The sequence below is a fragment of the Topomyia yanbarensis genome, chromosome 1 (genome assembly GCF_030247195.1).
Source record: "Topomyia yanbarensis strain Yona2022 chromosome 1, ASM3024719v1, whole genome shotgun sequence".
Classification (NCBI taxonomy): Eukaryota; Metazoa; Arthropoda; class Insecta; order Diptera; family Culicidae; genus Topomyia; species Topomyia yanbarensis.
In genome coordinates this window covers 205,957,561-205,978,542 of record NC_080670.1, presented here as the reverse complement: position 1 = coordinate 205,978,542, position 20,982 = coordinate 205,957,561, and the positions used below count along the sequence as shown (strand labels likewise).

At 39.7% G+C, this 20,982-nt stretch overlaps 1 protein-coding gene across 1 annotated transcript in view; it reads left to right on the top strand.

Annotated features, from left to right (window-relative positions):
- The first annotated feature begins 470 nt into the window (after nt 1–470).
- LOC131689299 (nuclear factor of activated T-cells 5) overlaps nt 471–20,982 on the top strand; it is a 67,388-nt gene continuing 46,876 nt past the window's right edge. Inside the window, exons 1-2 of the mRNA XM_058974306.1 lie at nt 471–653; nt 11,771–12,641. Coding sequence (XP_058830289.1) covers nt 12,476–12,641 — 166 coding nt within the window. The 5' untranslated portion in view covers nt 471–653; nt 11,771–12,475. The remainder of the gene's footprint in view (nt 654–11,770; nt 12,642–20,982) is intronic.

Below are 20,982 nucleotides of genomic sequence, written 5' to 3'. Positions count from 1 at the left end.
AGACACAATTGATCGGTACCAAAATTTGCACAATTACTAAGGGCCATAAAAGCAATCAGTAGATCCTGGTGGAGCTAATAGTCAAAAATTGAACCAGTCTAATGTCCATACATAGTTTATAATTTGCGAACCATAATATTTCTAGTTTTCAACTATTTTTCAACCACATTCATTTCATCATAGTCAAGCGAAACAGTGTTTCATCAATATAGAAAAAAATATGATAAAATGTAGTAAATTTTAGGAAACGATTTCCGGGAAAAGTAAAGTTTAGAAAATTTCCATCATCAAAAATGGTGCACAATAGAATTATTTCATAGGAATCCGATTCGTCTCCATGCGTTACCCCTAGATTTGACCCTGATTGTTCAGGGCACTCAACTCAAGAAATCAAAAACAGCAACACAAATGAGTACCAGTGAACTGTCAAAAACATAATCACCACACCGCACACACAGCCAGAGCGAGATCCAGAGAAGAGTACCCGCATCGCAAGTTTCTTGTCGTCGCGAATGTGTGATATGTTAAATTTTGTGCTCGCGAATTCCGTCGTAATTTGGCGTACTTTCGATACGTTGTACCGCACCATTTCACTTCCGCCTCGAGTCCGATAGTGTCCTACATGTATTGCCAGCTTTTTCCACCCGGAACAGGTAAGTTTTACCGGTGAAAATCGGAAAAATATTTTACGCATTAGACTTCTTTTTCTTGCCTGCCAAATCTTTTGCCTATTGGTAGGTATTTGATATGGTTGGTACCGTATTGCGTTCCCGAGAGACTATAGTGTATTGGTTCTCCGTGGCGATCCTCATCGGTCGGTATACTATAATAGTTTTGTCCTCACCCATCAAACAGCTGCCTCAATAGTAGTCGGTAGTTGTGCGATGGATGCTTCTTGTGGGATTCTTTCGACGATCGGGCTATCATTACCGGTCATCGCCTACCAAGTTGATACGTATTTTTCTTCTTTTACTCTTGTTCTGTCCGTACCACGAACGATGGTTTCCAACTGGGTTTCGTTGTTCACACTCTATTACGGGGAAAGAGTACATGGTGAATGAAAATATTGAACCTAGGAGTTACAATTGAATGAATTCTTAATAATATTAAAATACATATCAAATCGATTGTATGTATTAGTAGGGGGATATGTTTACTATTTTTCAACCAAAACCGGAATACTATCAGCTGTTAGCAATGTGGTCGGCAAATATGCGTAATTTAGGTGGTGTGTCAACATCCAGATAACAACTGCCTCAAAGACTGTGCAGTGCGCGTTACAGAGAAACTGCCTCCAAGTTTGGTTGACCTTGAAATTCGAAACTGCTTTTGCTCATCGCGTCGCCTGCTTTGGGATTCCTAAATCCTAACGTGCCGTTTTAGGAATAGAGTATCACTAGAAGGTTTTACCTATCACAGAGATGTGAAGAGTGATGTTGACTGGGAATACTGAGGAGACGTAAGTTCTAACTTTGGTCATTTAAATGTGCTTCCTTGATTTCCAGCTGTTTCTAGAAGAATAATGAACAAACGTGTGCCCCAATTCGCCATAGTCCATTATCAACTTTCCGACGATAGTCCCTGTACCTTCGACGAAGCATGTTATCAAGTTACAAATATTTTAAAAACAGTAGCAATTCGATCAAGTAAATAGTTCAACGAGTGATGAAATAGACGAGAGAGAAGTGGAAGGCATAGGAACGACGAAATGCTTCAAATTATGCTGAATTATTTATAAACGGTTCTCCCATCACGAAAAACACATGCAAACCAACATCATCATCATCGTCCGTTCGACAAACTTGCTTCGCAAGTTGAGACGCATTCCCGCAGTGCTGTAGTGTGGCAAAGAAGCACCAGCGACCAGCGCAACTGGAGCCAGTACTGACAGTGCGTCTGTGTGTGTGCGTAAAAATGTTTTTGTTTTTCCTTTATCATCCAAGCAAAGCAGTGTTCGAAAGCCAGCCACTGTGCAGAGAGGAGCAACGGCAATGTAGGATTGTTATTATTTGATGTTATCAATTCATTTTATGTGCAGAGACAGACTAAACAGCTTCGATTGGCTTTTACTTTTCTGGGCTGTTCATGCTTTTATTGACTGTGTGTTGTGCAGCTCTGTTTTGCCTAACTTTCGGGGGAGGCTATTTGTTTAAGTATAGTGTTGTGAGGCTTACTTCTCTGATCTGATCAATAAACTTTTTAAGGTCTGGTGGTCTCCGAGCCTAACAGTTTGGGTAGTGTCAATTTATAACGAAAATACTTCAGATTTCATGAGAAAACTAATCGAGTCGAGAAAATATTTTGATAGATTCAATTTAGTACCTGGAAATGTTCGCATCCCACGCATAGGACTAATGCGATCATATTCAATAATGTTGGTTTTAAAATAGAAACTGAGTAAAAAGTAAGGAACCCAAACCACACTAGAAGTAGGCTCTAGCCACGTAATTTTTTTTTTAAACTGCGAAATGCTAAAATCAACAGTTTTCGTGATTTCATCCCAAATTTGCAATGTGATCCATTGATAATAACACTAACTAGTTCAATCTTGGGCCGAGGAGTGTACTGTACACATTATTGAACAGGACAGAATTGTTGATCAGATTCTCTTTACCAAAAATGTACTATGAGGAAGTATCTTTTGAATGGAAACATGCATTCTCCTGCCAAATCGGATTAGCTAGCTAGCTCGCTAGCCGCTTACAGTAACGAAGACGTTTGGCAGGTTATTGTTTTGATGGAAGCTGTAATCCGATTTCGTGGTTAGGCGTAGGAATTTCCGGACTTGAAGAGAAAACCCGGTTGTTGCGTCGTCCGCCTTCCACCCCCGGAATTTTGTATAGAACATAATGCAGTGATGTTTCGCTCCAATCAAATCTCGGTTAGTTTTCTTACAGTCAAGGTCCATCGCTCAACCACACATACACACGTGCCGTTGCTTATCTTCTGTTTGTCTTCAGCCTCCTTCGTGTGGTGCAGTACGGATCTGGTCCCGTACAATCCCAAAAACTGGATTTGTCCGCCGTCCGGGTATTTGTTATTTTCTTCGAAGCCAGATGTTTTGATGTTCTTATATTTGTCCAAGCTTTTAGAGTGTGCCCAGCCTTCGGTGTCAAAAAAAATGCTGTACAAACAAATTACGTCAACCGTGCCAGGATGGGGAAGCTAAATCTTTTACCGATATTTGAGTGTCTGAGTATCATAGGTGTGGATTTGATCCAATTCGTAAACAGCTTAATTCAAAGTCGTTCCCTGTTTGCTGCACGTGTCTGAAAATAACTGTTCAGTGACACCAAATTGAAATAGTGTTTCGAATTTCCTTCCTGGTTCTTCAGCAGTTGAGGTAAAAGAAAATTTGCTCTCAACGAACAAGCATGATACCGTAGATTAAATCATGTTAGTACACCCCAAACTGCATCTCCCATGCAAAAAATGCGTTTCGCTTGAAACGTACGTTACGTATAAACGTGCAAAACAACTATTAAAGACCGCAGCTGTGAAGCTTCTATACCACTTTTCTGTCGTGTACCGTGACGACTCAAGTCCAGGTATTACGGGAAGTAATTTTTTTTCTAATGACCGGCGAAGTCATCGAATCATTCAAAAGCAAATATGCCGCTTTTAGTATTTAGAATTAGAATCACCCTACTAACTGTTACAGGAAAATAATGGGTTTGACGATATTGTAAACATCATCAAGCTACAATAGATCCAATAATTAACAACAAATGTATCAAATTCTGCGTTTAATGCGTTAATAAATGCGATATAAATAAAATAATTGTTGAAATAACTCTGAATAATGTCATGGATCAAACGTGGGAAACTGTCGAATCAAAAAACACGGTTATAGAAACACCTAAAATTAAAAATGCCCTCGCGATGAAAAAGCGCGATAAGACATACAATCGCTCAAGCTTTTTGCGATAATACAAAACCCGGTCGCAAACGCATCCCCGCACTAGGGTCGGACAAAATGATCGTTTATTCAGCACAAAGTTTTTTGGTTCCTTCGGGGGTCTCAAATAACTGAACAGAAATAAAAATACAAAAAAGTAGGTTTTCCATGCGAATTCCCTTACAAATTGTAAACGCAGTGCGTTGTGCCAGGTAATAAACAATCGGCATCAAATTTTGCACAGTTGTTTGTGATCCCAAATGGAATTAAAAGGATTTGTGGTCAAGTTTAGCTTTTTCCATGCAACTATGCCCCACCCTAAGATACCGTTCAGAAATTACGTAACGCATTTAAGGGGGGGGGGGGGGAGTTGCACAACAAATTGTGACATGTTGTGGCATATGAGGAGGGGGAGTTAGCCAGATCGTTGCGTAACCTGTTTTTACTGAAGAAAAAAACTTTCAAGGAATTTGTTTCATAATAGGGGAGGGGAAATAGAGAAATTTGTGACCATTGGCTAGATGAGGTAGGGGAAGAGTCAATTTTGGGCAATGCTTGTGTTACGTATTTTATGAATGGTTCCTAACATACACTCACGATCTCACAATTATTATTATCGAGGTCTGAAGCACCAACATACAAACACTCGCTGTCGCGCTATAATGAGTCGTCTTCATCCAGGAACTGCCACTCCAAAATACGGAATTTATATACACAACAAATACATGTCTCGCGGCGTCATAATTGGAGACTCCAACGAGATGGGTGAGGTCACATTCTTCCTTCATCTTAACGGTGCACTCAAAATTAAACTTCAGAATGACCACACGCGCGAACATTCCAAAGCCCAAGCGATTAAAAAACGTAAACGAAATTACACCCTTTTATAAATGAGTTCAAAGACGCTAGCATGCACCTCCGAAGAAAAAAACCTGCCGTATCCGTATACTCATCCTACGTTAACACGGAAACACTTGTGCCCTTCGCGATAATACAAATATGGTCACGCATTCGAACATACCAATACGATAATCCGTGCACACCTGCGCCTCTGATCTCGCATATATAAAAACGCTACGGCGATCAAATCAATTTGATAGCGTTTACGAATATGGATTATTTCGCGTGATCAAGGCAGTGTAATTAACCTTCACGGATTTGAACTAATTTTGGAGAAATAGTTCATCTGGAGCCATATTTCAATTTTGAAAATTTCCATTCTATTATGTTCCCCCAGATATTTTTACATAAAACACTTAACACCCAAATTCAATTTGAACCTATCTTTCTCATATGGTCGGCGTTAAGTCAGACCGGACTAAGTGACAAAATATTGATTTCGAGAAAAATGAGTTTAAAGTTTGTTTACATTATGATTGGAAATTAATTTTTGCCATAATTCTTGTTTATTGTTGCATATTTCAAATCTGGCAAGAGTCGAATGTAGCTGACGAAATTCTTCATCCAATGCTATAGTTATCTCATTTTTTGATGTTTTGCGACTTAGTCCGGTCTGACTTAACACCGACCATATAAAATTACAAGCGGACGACATAAAACCACTGAGAACTGACATACAAGTAAAGTTTTCAACTTGTGTAAGAAATAAAACTGTCGCTTTGAAACGACAACAGCGAGTAGCAACTTGCCACTGGTCGGCGCTTCGATCGGCTAGCAATCGCTGTACGGAACTTGCGTGCAAACTTGGATACAATGGTGATTCACGTATGCGAACCAGTATGCGATGGTGATTTTCAACGTGTTTTCATTTAAATGTTTACGCAGGTTTTTCGGGAAAGTTTTTTTAGCTTATATGTCTGTGTTCTGTGATAAAACAGAAAAAAAACAGAAACGCATATTTGGCAACACTGCAGTTAAAAACTAATATTTTTTTCTAGACTCCTAGCTTGATTCTACAGCATTAAATAGAACCGGCGATATAATTAAAAGAAAAACAAGGGTTTTAACAATTTGTCATAAAAGGGGTGTCCTCCCATTGGCCGAGGGGTGGTTCGATTTGACACAAAAATTTTGATTTTTATTTGTTGGTAATAGATAAAAAACTCCTCCAAAATTTGTTCAAATCCGTGAAGGTCGATTTCAAGTTTGCATCTATTTTTAATCATTTTGCGCGGAATGACATACATAAACGTTGTTTTAAGTGCAATTATACTAACGCCCTGTCCCACACGATACCGAATCGGTCGCCTCCAGAGGCATCTGCCTTAATGCTGCCCTCCAGACTTCGTTTCAAAAAATTAAAACAATCTCTCATATAGTAGAAGTCTCAGAGCGCCATGGCCGCACGAATATACGAGCAGTTACACGATTAGACAAACACGCGAAGTTACATATACGCGTCACACACTCCCACACACAGCGCGTTTACATACAAACGCTCGTGCCCTGCGTGATACTATAACCCAGCTCACAAACGGGAAAATGCAATTGCGATCATCCACGCAAATGCACGTCCGCGATCTCGCAAATATAAAAACGCCCCTGTGATTAAATGAATGTTTTAGCAATTATAAATATATAAACGCGGTCTTGATCACGAACATATAAACGCTCGGTTCCACGCGATTGTGAAATCTCCATGTCCACATTTAAACCTCAATACACAATCAGACTCACAGCCCGCTGGAATGGGCCTCAAGCAGTGTTTCATTATGTAACATTTTTTTCTCTTGTTTGCAATTGTAGTGGGAGAACCAAGCTCTACCGTTCCGGTTGAATTACTCAAAAAAAGTGAACCCGTCGAAGTTTGATCAATCAGTATATAACATCTTTCAGCAATCAACAGCGAAATTAATTACAAAAAAATGTTTAGGACCACTTTCACTAGATTGAATCTCTGGTCGAATAGTTAGAGAGAGATAGAGACATTTGGGAGTTTAATGTGCCTGGAAGCACTGGGAACTCGTTGTTTTGTCTCAATTTTTCAAGACCAGGAATTATTCGTTTCTGTTTTGCGGCAGCGCTTCCTGGATCTGTTATATTTGGTGGTCCTTCTAGGGAAACTTTTTAGCCTTTATAGGGAGTCTCTGGTGGTGAAACTTTTTTCCTTTTGCTATAGATTCTAGGTACCTCATAGAGATCATCATAGTTACTCTTCCTCACCCTTATCCAAAAGATCATATGAGTTTATCATGGTCGGTGCCGTAGCTCTCTAGCAGTTCTGTGTAATAGTGCTTAAAACATCCCTTAAAAGAACGTTTCAGTTTCTCCAAACGCCGTTTGTACGCGGGACATGCCTAAAGCTTATGTAAATTCTCTCCACAGTAGGTAAACTTTTCAGCACTTCCTCTATAAGGGGCCATTCATATACCACGTGGACCAAAAAAAACTTCGTTTTTGACCCCCTCCTCCCCCTACGTGGACAAGCGTGGACAATTCATGTACCCCTCCCCTCCTCCCCACAATATCGACGTGGACTTTCCCGATGTTTTTGTCACGTAGTATCAATTTCCGATTTCAGGTATTCGTATTGTGTTGGAATGTTTTTATTCTGGCTGTTCCCTGAAGAATCGAATTAAAACATATTGCGAACATTGATATTTGTGAAAATTACAAACATTATGAATTGAATGCCACTTTTTTGTATTCATCGTAACACAAAATTTAGTGAAAAAAATAAACCATGAACTTTAATTGTGTCATGTAAAATCAACAGTTTGATATAAAATTCTAAAATAGTTGTTGACAACGATATAGAAAATTTAATCAAATGTTTCTGGGAGCAACAGGTGGGAGGTGTTGATTTCCACTGGTTTCGTAGCATGAACTGTTAGAAGCTCTTCTAGTGTTTTGTAGTTTTGGGATGATTTGAAGGAAAACATCAAAAGCTTATGCCAATGATGCAAATTTGTTTTACGACCTCATTGAGAAAAAAATATAAGTATGGTCCACGTGGACTATTTCTATACATCCCCCCCGCCCTTTTTCGTACCTCCTACCCTCCCCCAAAATGTTCACGTTGTAAATGGATGGCCCCTAAGAATAATTCCATGATTTACTGCGCATTTCTACAATGGATGACTGTGTGGCCCAATTGCTTGTATTTAGCGCAATTCATGGCCAGTGTTAAGAAAAGCCAGACGGAAAAACGAACCTCGTCGAAGAGGATGTAATTTGGTAAAATAGATCCGGCGGAAGTCACCCGATACGAGTTTGACTCCACGTAAGTTTTCATTCCGTCCGGAATCGGAGACCACACCGTCTATCTCTAGTTGGTGTGCGGGCAGCTAGACATGATACTTTTGCCGGAAGGGTCCTCTCTCCAACAAGGTCATTTGCCTGCTTTGGAGTTGAAGCCACAATCCTGAGCTTATCTGGGTGGACTTTTGAAATTTCGGTTAAGGCCGAATATCGTTCTGTTAGGTTAGGTTAGCTTTCTAAATCTCGAGTAAACTTTGCGCTTTAACGTTGGGCCGGATAAAAATCACAAACGGTCCGACCGAGTTCAATGGGTAAGCAAAGTCTTTAATTACTTTGACATCTAGTTCACAACGAGGTGGGTCTTTATGCTCGGGCATGGAGCCCGGTGATAAGTAGGGATGTAGAGAGTATTAAAAGGAAAACAGGAATTACTGAACTTATAGGAAATGGAAAGATGATTCAGGGACAGGGAAAACACAGCCCTTTACTAGATCTACGACTCGTAAAAATAAATTCATTCGATTCTACCGGCCACAATACTCTGAACCGCTACAGATGCGAACACTTCCAGCGGCATGTTTACAAACGGGTAGTGCTCTTCGCCCCCGGAACAACCCAGCATATTGTACGGATTGTTGTGCCCTTCGCCGGTAACGGTATAATCAAACTTCTACAGATACTGGCAAGCCGTGGAAAAAATGATTTTTTTTTAATATTTATTTACAGTAAATAATAGATATTGCGTTCCTCGAATGTGTTAAAATATGGAGTAATTATACCACTCAGACAAAACATGCGTATGACCCTGAAATATTCTTCGTCCCAATCGTGGTTGGTTAAATAAACACTTATCAAACATAGATATATTTACGGCTTTCTCAGTCAAAATTAAACTCAGTCAGTAAACGAAAGTACTGACTGAGAATTCAATAAATCACCATTGAATTTTTTTCCGCTTCAAATTTTAATTTCAGTCTAGTGGAAAACGAGGTTACAGTCAGTTGTAATAATTTTATTTTCGCACTTTAAATATTTATTTGAAAATCAGGCAACTAGTGATCTGGGGGGAAGGGGAGGAGTTGCTTCTCTAATCTTCCGGTCATCGCATCACATGCTTTGGTATTCTTAGTATTTATAACAAACATGAAGATGTGACACAAGGCGCCAAGAGCGCACTAAAATCTTGTCAATCCTATTTTTCATTGGATTATCTGCTCTAAATATATCACCAGGGGACCATTCATAAATGATATCGGATATTGACAATAGGGGTAACAACGTCACGTAACGAGATGACAACTAAAATGAATTTAGACGTATCAGCGGATCAGGAATAAAAAAAACGAACAACATTGTTTATGAATGGCCCCCAAACAAAGAATATTCCATAACGAATATCACGTAACATCGGCGACAGAGCATTGGGATCAAGGCAAAGTTCCCCCTGAGTCGTGCAAAACTGAGAAGCAACATCAATTTAGGCACAGATAGCAGACGTCCATTTATTTTCATTTTTTTTGTTTTGTCTTTTCATTTGTTTCTCTTGCTACAATATATACAATTCGGTGCAAGAGAACGTGACGGCCAAGGAAACGGAAAGCCAATAGCCCAAACAGATCAGGAGCAGGAAGGAGGACTACGAACAAGGAAACAAACAACCAATGAGAAATCGTTTACTTATTTATTATAACTACAATACTTATCACAATTATTTTGCTTTTCTTGTACTGTTTCAGCAAACCAAAATCTATACGAACTAGCACATACGAACAGTTAGGCTTTGTAGGTTCTCATCTTGACAGAGTCTAGATGAGCGGATGAACGTCTGCCAAGGTGTGGGCTGAGAAATGACAATGACACTGTACGAGATGGCGCTGGGCCTGTGGCCTTCGACTGGCATGGTCCATTCTCATTGATTCGGAAGTCTTCTTGGCTGATTGGTAGATATGTGCTCCTACTTGCAAGTTGATCAATTCGCTTGGGTGGGGGACCTGTGGATTCTGCTAGTTGTCGACTCTTTTGATCGTGAGTATGAGGCTAGTTTAGGAAAGGAGTGCAGGACTGACACCTAAGAGATAGTTAATTATTCAGGACTTGTTCTTATGATTATTAAACTCGACCAAGCACACCGGCTCTCAGAATTGATAAGCAACCCTTTCGGGTCAGTGCGGTCCATTCGAGTCGAACCAGGCGGACTTTCGGTTCGAGCAAACTTTATGGGGAATAGTGGATAAATATTTCTTACGCCTTTATTGGCAGAGACTCTTTTTGCGAAATCCGAAAATATCTTCACTAGTATAGCTACTCAGGATAATAATAATAGAAAAATTAAGGGTTGGCCTGGTCCATAATGTATTGAATATGTATATTGACTAGAACAGGGATAATCGAGTTATGTTATAAGATAGAGAAGAAACAGCACAGTTGTAGGAAAAGTATTCGCGAGTAAGGACTAATACTGCTAGTATGTTGACCGTTTCAATTAATAGTCGATTGATCCGCTTCAGACCTAGGAGGCCAAAAGGAGATTAGGAAGAGACAGAAGCGGATTCAATGCGAAATTTGCCAATATGACGTTGACCTCAAGGCGATGGTAGGATGATTTTCCATAGGATGACAGACTAGATGACACGACGTTACACGCTCTAAACTTGCGCCAAATAGTTTGTATGTATGTATGAATGTAAGCCCGTATGTATGCCTGTATGCATGTAGGTGTGTAGGACCAATGTATCCCTGAGCAACATGGAAGGACAGCCTCTGAGCCGCCAAAACGCTAATGGGAAGCCGGGTGCGCGGTCGTAGGTGTGACCATAAAGCACTGCACACGGAGAGACGGTAGGTGTACAGTTAATGCACATAGGTTGCAGAAATAGGTTGTTGAGACAGCCCGATTGCACACTGATAAATAGCAAATAACAATAACAAAAACAGGCAACTGAACTGACCACCACCGCCTACACCAAATTTCTGACTACGCCACAATTCTTATCGCATGTTCTGTATAGTTGAACTTTTTAGGGCATCGATCCTTGCACGTGTGTAACTAAAAAATCAATTCAACCAGTCAAAATATAGTACTTTAGATTTTCGGCTTGAATGAGACCTTTTCAGTTCAATTTGGAATTTTCCAATTTATTCACACATTCCAGAATTTGTTAATCTTTTCCAGTTTAACCCAGATTTTGAAAGTGCGGAACCGAATGATTGCTTGCTTGTGGTAAAAAATATACTCAACAGTGCTTGGAATCGAAGTGAAATTTGTGTAGTTTTTTTTTTCAACTGGAGGTGATAAAGATGAGAAGCGAACTTGCCGACTGGGATGCTTCTCTTGATAATAAGTCAAACGCCATTGAACTAATTTGCTACTTGGATATTTCCTTTAAATCTCACAGGACATTTATATAATGAATTGTACGGGATAAATATTCCAAAGCAAATGCTTCGAGATTCGAATATGTCTGTTTGAACTTACGAGGACGGGCAAATTTTTATTAGTTAATTTACACCTTAAGTCTTGTAGGCTATTACTTTGCTCAGACCACGCTACCTACGTATGAAAATCGGATGCCCACATGCCAAATAAAATAATGAAATTCATTCGTGGAAAACACTTCTATTATTTGTTGTACAAACTTCAAAATTGATCCTGATTGATTAGAACCATTATGTATCTCCAACTAATTCTTTCGCATTTCTTTTCTATTTTAGCACAATACAACTTACACGAGCAAAAGAGATTCTTCAGAACTGTAACCGAAAACAAAATCGTAACCCACCAGAGAAGAACCGAACGTATATCTAAATTTCACCCCTTTCGTCATCTATAAGCTGCCACCCAAATTGTGAACTTCACGTGTGGTGCGTGTTTTGCTACAGCCTCCCGTTCGTTCGTTCGTTCGTATGCTGCACCAACCTCCAACGCACAGCAGCACCGAACGAGCAAGCTGAAAGCCCGTAACTAAAAAAGCTTTATCGATATTTTCACCGACTGCGTGAATAGCCTTGGTTGGCATCGTAAATTTGGGTGTGTATTTTCGCCCTGTTTCACTGTTACGAACCTTCGATGTGTTCGTTCGTTTGTGTTGGTGGTGGTAGTGTTAGTATGTATGTAAGTCACAGCACAGATAAATCGCTAATTGGCAACTAAAGGCCAAACCAGACCAGACCAGGCAGGGCAGGCAGGCAAACAACAATAGCAAACCCAGATAACAGTGATAGCACATGCTCCTTGATAAGGATCGATTCGACAACCGGACGGAGTGAGTGAGTAAGTGTGTAGAAGCGAATAGTGAACACGGTTGAGCTTGAGCTTGAAGTTATAGTGTAAACGCAACAGAAGCAAACAAACAACGAAAATAGTGTAGAGTGTTGAATTAACAACGCTGTCGAAAAGTAAGTGTGAAACGGAAAAGCATGCTGTTGAAATGTGCAACATCGCCGCTTAGACGTGTTCCTTCGAGTCAAACCGGATCCGGTGGTGCTTCCGGAGGAACGAGCCCGGTTGGCTCGGGCAAGGGCAAAGGGAAGAATGTTCGCAATGGAACCGCTGCTGGTGGCGGCGGCACGGTGACTGGATCAGGTGAGCTACTGCTTTTTTTTCTCCGGATAATTCGTATGCAACAGGTTGCTGGGTTTTCTCGTTGCATCAAAGAGTGCTGTGTTTCGGCAGCGATTTGCTGCTGTGTGAAACCACGCCCAGGGTGGTACAATGGGAGATGCTGCTTTTTCCAGGGGGTGGTACTCTGCTCTCAGCAGGAGCTGAGGAGACAGTTCGAATGGCCCAGCCAGCCTCGTGTAAAGTATAATTATCTATTATTTGGTAATAAATCAGAAGGACAGTGACGGGTGACTTTCTTAGGTTTCTATATGGAATCAGCTTCCACGATTGTTTGAAATTAATCGAAGCTGAAAGCCGTTTGAATATGTATCAAAAATGGAATGATTCATTAGGAACCTGTTTTGGAACTTGTTTCGTGAGAGTTAATTTTCTAAATGCGATCATTACTACGGGCGCTGGGTATTGGACGTCGTGTGATATATTAGAAGAGCATTTAGAATTGCTTCAACCTCATTTAAATATAAACAAAGATCAAGCGATTGGAGTTTTTTGGAATATTATTTCACCACTTCCTATAGAGAAGGACAGGAAACATGTGCACCCTTTTATACTATGTTCACATAACAGAGTTAAAACACGTTATAATAATTTGCAACAAGAAAAATATTATCAAGAAAGCGTTAAAAAACTTTTAACTTGTAGTGTGAACATAGTACTAGCATACGGGTTAAATTATATTCTCACTATGTATGGGGGCGATTGGTTGCTCCTTGGTTTTTTGTATCGTGTTTAATTTTTGTATAGACTTTAGTATGGGAAATATCTTTTTGCATCTCACTATTCCACTCAAATTAAAAAATGCGCTTTATTTTTTGCGTTTTACTCAATCCCCAACATATTTCACTTCTAACAACTCAACTCAAACAAACCCTTAAGATAGGTTCATAATTCTTCAATATTGAAAAAAATGCAACCTCATTATAAAGCCACAATTTTCGTTGCAATTGCAGTAGATGCTCCTCTATCAGCGTACGGTGATAGGAACCAAAAACCTGCAGTAACACTCAGTGCCAAAGCTCTCTTATCGCGGCGGCACACTCGGGAAACGAACTGCGTGATTCATTTGACACACTTGTTTACACGGTAGGGTACCTACCAAACAGAAACAAAAATCGGCTGATGATGGGATGTGGCAAATGGCCTGCTCCTGCTACTTACCTAGTACCGGGCCAAAATTTGTTTTTATTCTTTTGCACCGGCTGAAACTGCTTCGAAAACACGCTTGTTATCTTGCTCACATTGCTATTTCTATCTATCTTTACCATTTTTTACAAATTTACCTTTTATCTCTCCTCATGTATCATGATTATTTTTTCCTCCGGAGGATTGGCTAGTATTGTTTATAACAGTTAGCTTATTGTCAACTGAATCGGATCAAATATTTTCAGTACATGACAAAAGTCATTGATGCTTCTTTCGACGTCCCCGTTGAAATTTTAATGATGAGCAGAGGAAAAAACAAAAACGTTTTTTTTATTATCAGACGCACCGAGAGCGAAAGGCCAGTGTGTAATGACGAAATTGAATGAATTTTGTGCGTCAACCCAATTAAAAAAATCGACCAGATACAAACCGTATACGGTTGTGTAAAATTAAACGACTTAATTTGTAGTTTTGTAGATGATAGATCCAAGATAGTCTTTGATAATATACATTTGGAGTAACATCAGATATTGCTTCAAGCTGTATTCAACTTATCTTGGCAGTTTTCATGACATCACCCGCGTTACGGTATGATGAGGTCAAAATGGTATCGAAGGGGTGTCAATTGTCGAACGTATTCTTGATGGTCTCATTACTAGCATTTCGGTTAAAAATCGGAAGGTTCGATTGATTATTAGAATGGAATGTTCGTCTGTGATATGGCATATCCCTTCCGTAGGTTGATGGGTTTGACGGTATTGCAAACATCATCAGGCCTATTTCAGTCTTAAAAAAACCTGATAGGAAGTTGCTTTAAGATGCTTACTGCATTACGCCTCGATAGTGGTGCATCGAGGAGACCGAGAGGGCTCATGGTCTTTTTTGCGTTTTTCATATGGAAAGGTTAAAAGGTTATGCAATCGGTTGAAATTTCGACTTTTCAACTGAGGCCCGCAGGGCCGAATCTCTTGTATCATTCGACTCAGTTCGTCGAAATATGAAAAAGTCTATATGTATGTGTGCCAAACAATGTCATCCATGTTTCTCAGAGATGGCTGGACTGATTAGTCTCAGATGCAATGTACAACCTTCCCATCAGTCGCTATTGATTTTTTAAATGATCGGCGAAGTTACGGGTTGAAGAGTACTGGTGCCACCATGATATCATAATGATGCAAAAATTGCTGAAATGGGTGCAAAGTTACTTTGATGTCAGTCTAGATCAATAATGACCAACCAAAGTCACAAACGATAACCTGAATAGTGGTCGCAGTGGCAAAGTTTCCCCTAACAAAAAAAAAACAAAGTCGTTTCGCCCACATTGGCCACCTACGGCGGTTATTGATCCCATGTAAGCAGGAACTGAAAATGCTGAAGGGGGGGGGGATCGATAAAGGAAATCGAATTTGTATTTTTGATGCCAAATGTCTTTAAAATGCATAGAACGTTGAGATTCTAGATTGAGATTTTTTCAACGAAAATTTATTTTTTTGGCTCATTTTTGCCTTTCTCAGGTTTTGAAATCACTCTGAACATCGACCCGGCTAGGGGTAGACGGTGTGGGGTTGCCCCTCCCCCTTACACACCACCCTTTCCTGAGCGTCCTCCCCTCCTCAAGTCCACAAGCCCCCTATAAACGCGCCTACAGATACCCCTCAAACGACCACCTCATCCTTCCTCTTCAGACCCACTCCTCTTTCATCTCAATCACCTTCACCCAGTGGGCACATTACGTAATGCGCAAAAATTTAATAAAAACCAGTGAAAAATTTGGTTTGATATGACTTTTATTTAGAAACTATTTTAAACTAGTTTAAAATTTCTTAACAAGATGAAACCTTTCGGTGAGGTCCGGACCTCCTCATGAATCTGCCACTGGTTTCAAGTGTTTCACCGGCTGTGTTCATCTCGAATTCGTAGCTGTCGATCCATTGCAAGTATGTGCAAATCGTACTAAATATGTAATATACATTTCCACCATTATATTCAACATAACCAGCCATGGAATCGTAGCTTAGACAAATGAGAAAGGCACAATTGCACCACTAGGTGGATTGAAACAGGTTTTTAATGTTTCTCTTTTTATACTTTGCACCAACATAAACTAACGATCAACTACTAGCCTTTGCGTGCTGGTGTGACCGACTGGCGGGTCGACGTCGATTAGGGTTTGCTGCGGGCCGTGTTTGCAAACATTGTTCCACAGCTTTAAGGCAGTGTTGGTGGATACGGCTCGCAGTGGAGGTCATTGTGTGTCGGTCGACTTCGTCCTCGTGCACAGGCTAATTAATTGAAGAAATATAAAAATATTAGCTTTTTAAACTTATTAAACGTGTTTTGAACCGAGAATCTAAAAATGCTTATATTCGCGCGAAAATGCATCGGTCCCATCCAGATATCTCTACCTTTGATCTTAACAGACTAAGTTCATGCCTTCAGTTGGACCAAAAAAGGATGCTGATATCCACTTTACAACACGTTCCGTGGCGACATGACCGGGATCTTTAGTAATATGAAAGAACTCACTCTCTTCTAGCATCTGAGCTGTACACAGAAAATAGGTATCAGATTCACGATCCGCGCGCGGTCATCCAAAAACACACGCGAATATGCGAATGGACACACGGTTATAAAATTTAATTTTTACACGCGTTATATACACGCTGGCACACAAACAATATAAACACCCACACGATCGAACACTTTAACGTTCAAACGCTCTATTCCTTCGCGATGATACACGCGAACGAGAAGTCCCTAGGTTCGCATATATCTGAACTGTACATTAATATCACATTCAGAATCACGGCCCGTTGCAATTGGACTTAAGCATTGTTAGTGGGTGATATTTCTCGTCTGCATCTGTAGTGAGTGATTCTAAATAAAAAAATATTCTATTTTTCAATAGGCGTCTGTACTTTTTTAATAAACGTTAAAATTTCTTTGAAAATGTATTGCACAAATAAGGTGTAGAAACAGTTAATACTTTTTATTATTATTTGAAACTATTTATAATTTAAAAAGGATTTGAAAATACACTAACAAAACTTCAAAGTAATTTTTCTCTGTTTGAGCAAAAAGTCCATAGATCGTTTTTTAAACTCCGAGAAAAGGAAGCATTCCTTTCTTATCATCACCAAGAGTTGCAAACATCTGAGAGTCCAAGTTTTATAATATGTTTTGTATAGCACTATCTCCAAAACATGTGCGTACGATACCAGTATTTTCTAAACTAGAGCCTCTGTAACTTTGAAAGGTCCATATAATCAGCTGTAAATGAAATGAGTCCAACAAGGTGTAGAATTTTGGAAAAACTGGAACATTAAACTTAACCTGAAAAAAATCTGGGATTTTCGAGGTATTTGTATGTAACTAAACGATCAATGTCAGATCAATATTTAGGCGCGTAGACGATGTGTTCGTTTTGAAAATTCATGGTTTTTGTTGTCTATTGTTTATCAACTACACATATCTAGGCCCGTGATCTCGATCTTGAAGTTAAGTTAACGTGTTAGGAATAACAAAATTTGTAAACACAATCTGAAGCACAAACATACAAACCACCGTTCCCAAGCAGTCATGAGTCGTGCAGGCCCAGAAACTCCATCATAGGTCCGTGCTTTCTCACGACAAAGACAAACTCTCCCTTCTAGCATCTGAACTGTAAACTCAAACACGCGAATATGCCAGCGATCTGTACATGCCTATACAAACAAATTTATTTATTTATGGACACGAGGTTACATACATGCTAGCACACTCGAAAAACAATGCGATAAAACACGTTAACATACAAACGCTTAAGCTCATCGCAATAATTCAAACCTGGCCATAAAGGCAAACCGTGCAATCGCAGTTGCATACGTAATCAAAGAAACACTCGCACATAAACATACATAAAGCCACTGCGCGCAAGCACGCAGACCCGCACAAATATCTTACTCACATTAGGCACCATAACCTGGACACTTAAAGGAAATAAGAAATAACGATAAATTTTATTTCAAATTGAAGTCAAAAGCACAGGCGAATTTACAAATGCGCTAGCATACACTATACACAAACTCGCCAGCTATGAAAAGAACGCCCATAATGATATACAAACGCTCGAAGCTCTCACAATAATACAAACCCGTTCGCAAACGCAATCACTCATGTATTCCTACGCCCACGATCTCCTAATCATATAAACGTCCAGGAGAACAACAGGGTAACACTTAAAAATTTATAAACGCGGTCCCTTGTGCCAACATACAATCGTACATTTAAAATTAGACATCAAAATGATGAATCGTGCGAACATTCAACTGTCCACACGATTATACAAACGCGATCCCAATTCAGCAGACTAGGTCCATGCCTTCAATTGGATTGGATTAATTAAAAAAAAAGCTCTCATATCCAGTGGATACCACATTACATGGCAACATGACCGGGGACTCTAGTGATATGGGGTAACTTACTCCCTGTCAGAATGTGAATTGTGCACCTATACATTAACTATCAGAATGAAGGTCCGCGTGACCATCCAAAAACGCACGCGTATATAAGAATGGCCACACGGGTAAAAATTCAGTTTTGTACACGCGAAGTCACGTGAACGCGAGCACATGTGACAAACACGTTAACATGCGAACGCTTGAGCCCTTCGCGATTAACAACGCACACCTACGTTCGCCATCGCGCAAACTTAATAACGCCCCGGTAGTGAAGAGAACGTTTTAGCACTTACCAAGTTTCAAACGCTATCCCAAACGCGAACCTACAAACGTCCGTTTTCTCGCGCTCATGAATCGGTCACGTCCGGAAACCATCACTCTCTGTCCTAACAACTTAGGTCCATACATTCAGTAGGACTAATCGAAAAATAAAGCTCATATCCACTAGACAACACGTTCCATGGCAACATCACCGGGAACTCTAGTGATATGGAAGATCTCACTCTTTTGTAGCATTTTGGCCGTACACCAGAAATAAAGTATTAGATCCACGGTCCGTGCGAATATCCAAGAACACACGCAAATATGCGAAAGGCACACGGTTATAAAGTAGAATTCATACACGCGAAGCTACATACACGCTAGCACACGCGACATACAAACGCACAAGCGATCGAACACGTTAACGTACAAATGCTCGAGCTCTTCGCGATGATACACGCGATCGCGAGTCCCTACGCCCGCACATACCTGAACCGTACAATGAATATCACATTCAGAATCACGGCCCGCTACAATTGGCCTAAAGCAGTGTTTTAGTGGGCGACATTGCCTGTCTCGTCTGCATATTGTAGTATGTGATTCTGACGGGTAGCCCTTCCGAAAACCTAGCTCTACAGGTCCAGTAGGACAACTCTCGAAAAAAAATTGTAAATAATAAACATCACCATTATTATAATGGAATTAAGAACAGTTTTACAATTCTTTCTTCAATTATCTCTTTTTGTTTCGACGAAAAATCGTTTTTTTCACATCGTTTCATATGCAAAAACAACGATTTCGAACCCACTACATTTGTAGTGAGGTGATGCTGTGTTAACTATTAAATTGCAGCGAAATGAAAAACGATAGGCATCAAGCTTCAAATAACAAGTTATAGAGAATGTTAAGGTCCACCAAACGAATAGTAGTTGCGATAAATTTGGTTAATTGATAATAAGAATGATTACAATACTCTCCGAATACGCTAACTTTGAGTTATTTTACTAGTAAAAGGTAATTTAGTACACTTAACTAAGAGATATTTGTACATACATCGAAAGGAAATTTGCTCAGCTTTCCAATGAAACCTTGGAAATAACGATATGAAGCATATTTTTTAAAATTAGAGACTTTTACGCACTTGCTAGTCGATTACAGGAAAGGTTTGTTAAAGAAATTACAAACAAACGAGAAGAGATAAAAATATGATGTTGAAGAACAAATTAAAATCGTCCTAAAACCCATATTTTGGATAATAGATATTGTTATAATCAATCCATTATTTTGTAAAAAAAATAACAAAAACCTCATCAAAAACACTTGCTTTTAACTACGTTACAACTAAAAGGTCACTAAATCTAATTAACTGAAAGATATGAGAACAACATTAAATAGGAAATTTTCTCAACTTTCCAACGGAACTAAAAGATTTAAAATACAAAGTAAACTTTTTGAGCTGAAGGTATTTCAATTTAAATAAGTTTTTTGCATAAAAAGTTCAATAATTCTGTAACGGGTGAGATTTGATGATATGTGTAGAACAATTTTTTTCTCCAGTCAATCACCCCTCGAGAGGTTCTTAATCATGAACCAAACAACCTGTATATCCAAAGTAACACCAAATTGGCGCCAGTTAGACACTAAATCCAAACAGGTCACACACATATGCGAACGCCTAAAGCAATTGGCTGGTTCCGAGTGATGTCTCGGTAAGCCAAACACAGAAGCTCTGGGTCGCTGAGGAGTATAGGGAAACGATCTATGTCGTTTGGCATGAGAGCAAAACGCCTGTAGGTATGCGACATATATGTTTCCCAAAGAAAAAAAAATGGATGAACCAATTTGCGTATGAGGGCATAACACATTGCTTCGAAAAGTTGGATTTGACCCGCTGTTTTTCCTTGGAACAGCTCCTTAGACACCCTACATTTATTAGCTTGCTAACAAAATCGGACCCACACTGTGATATACAATTTTGTTATCGTGGATACGATCAATGAGATCATTGCCGAATATCCAAAAACTAAATGACCTAGTATTTTAAACATAACGCAAAATTTTGCCAGTAGTTTGTCCGATTTAATGTGGGCTTTAGAGTGTCTGCAAGGACATAGCCTACTAAGATAAACATCAAAAGGCAAAGTCTAAAACTTTTCGCATAGTCCGATGCTCCAATTAATACTGATGATTCTACCTGTTCGGGTCCTCGAACATACGACGGCTGACTCATGACCATGATCCTTACCCTTTGTCCTGCCAGACCAATGCGCACTAACTCAACCACCCAACTTCAAAATAATCAGCATCTGTGCCACGATAGGAGCCCCCTTTCGAAAGTCGTCGAAAACAGGAAGCCACACACCTATCACACTATCTGAAATATTTTACTGCTCCTCGAAATTTAATCCAAACTGGAATTATCAAGCGACGAGGAGGAGGAACAAGAACATGGGAAACCG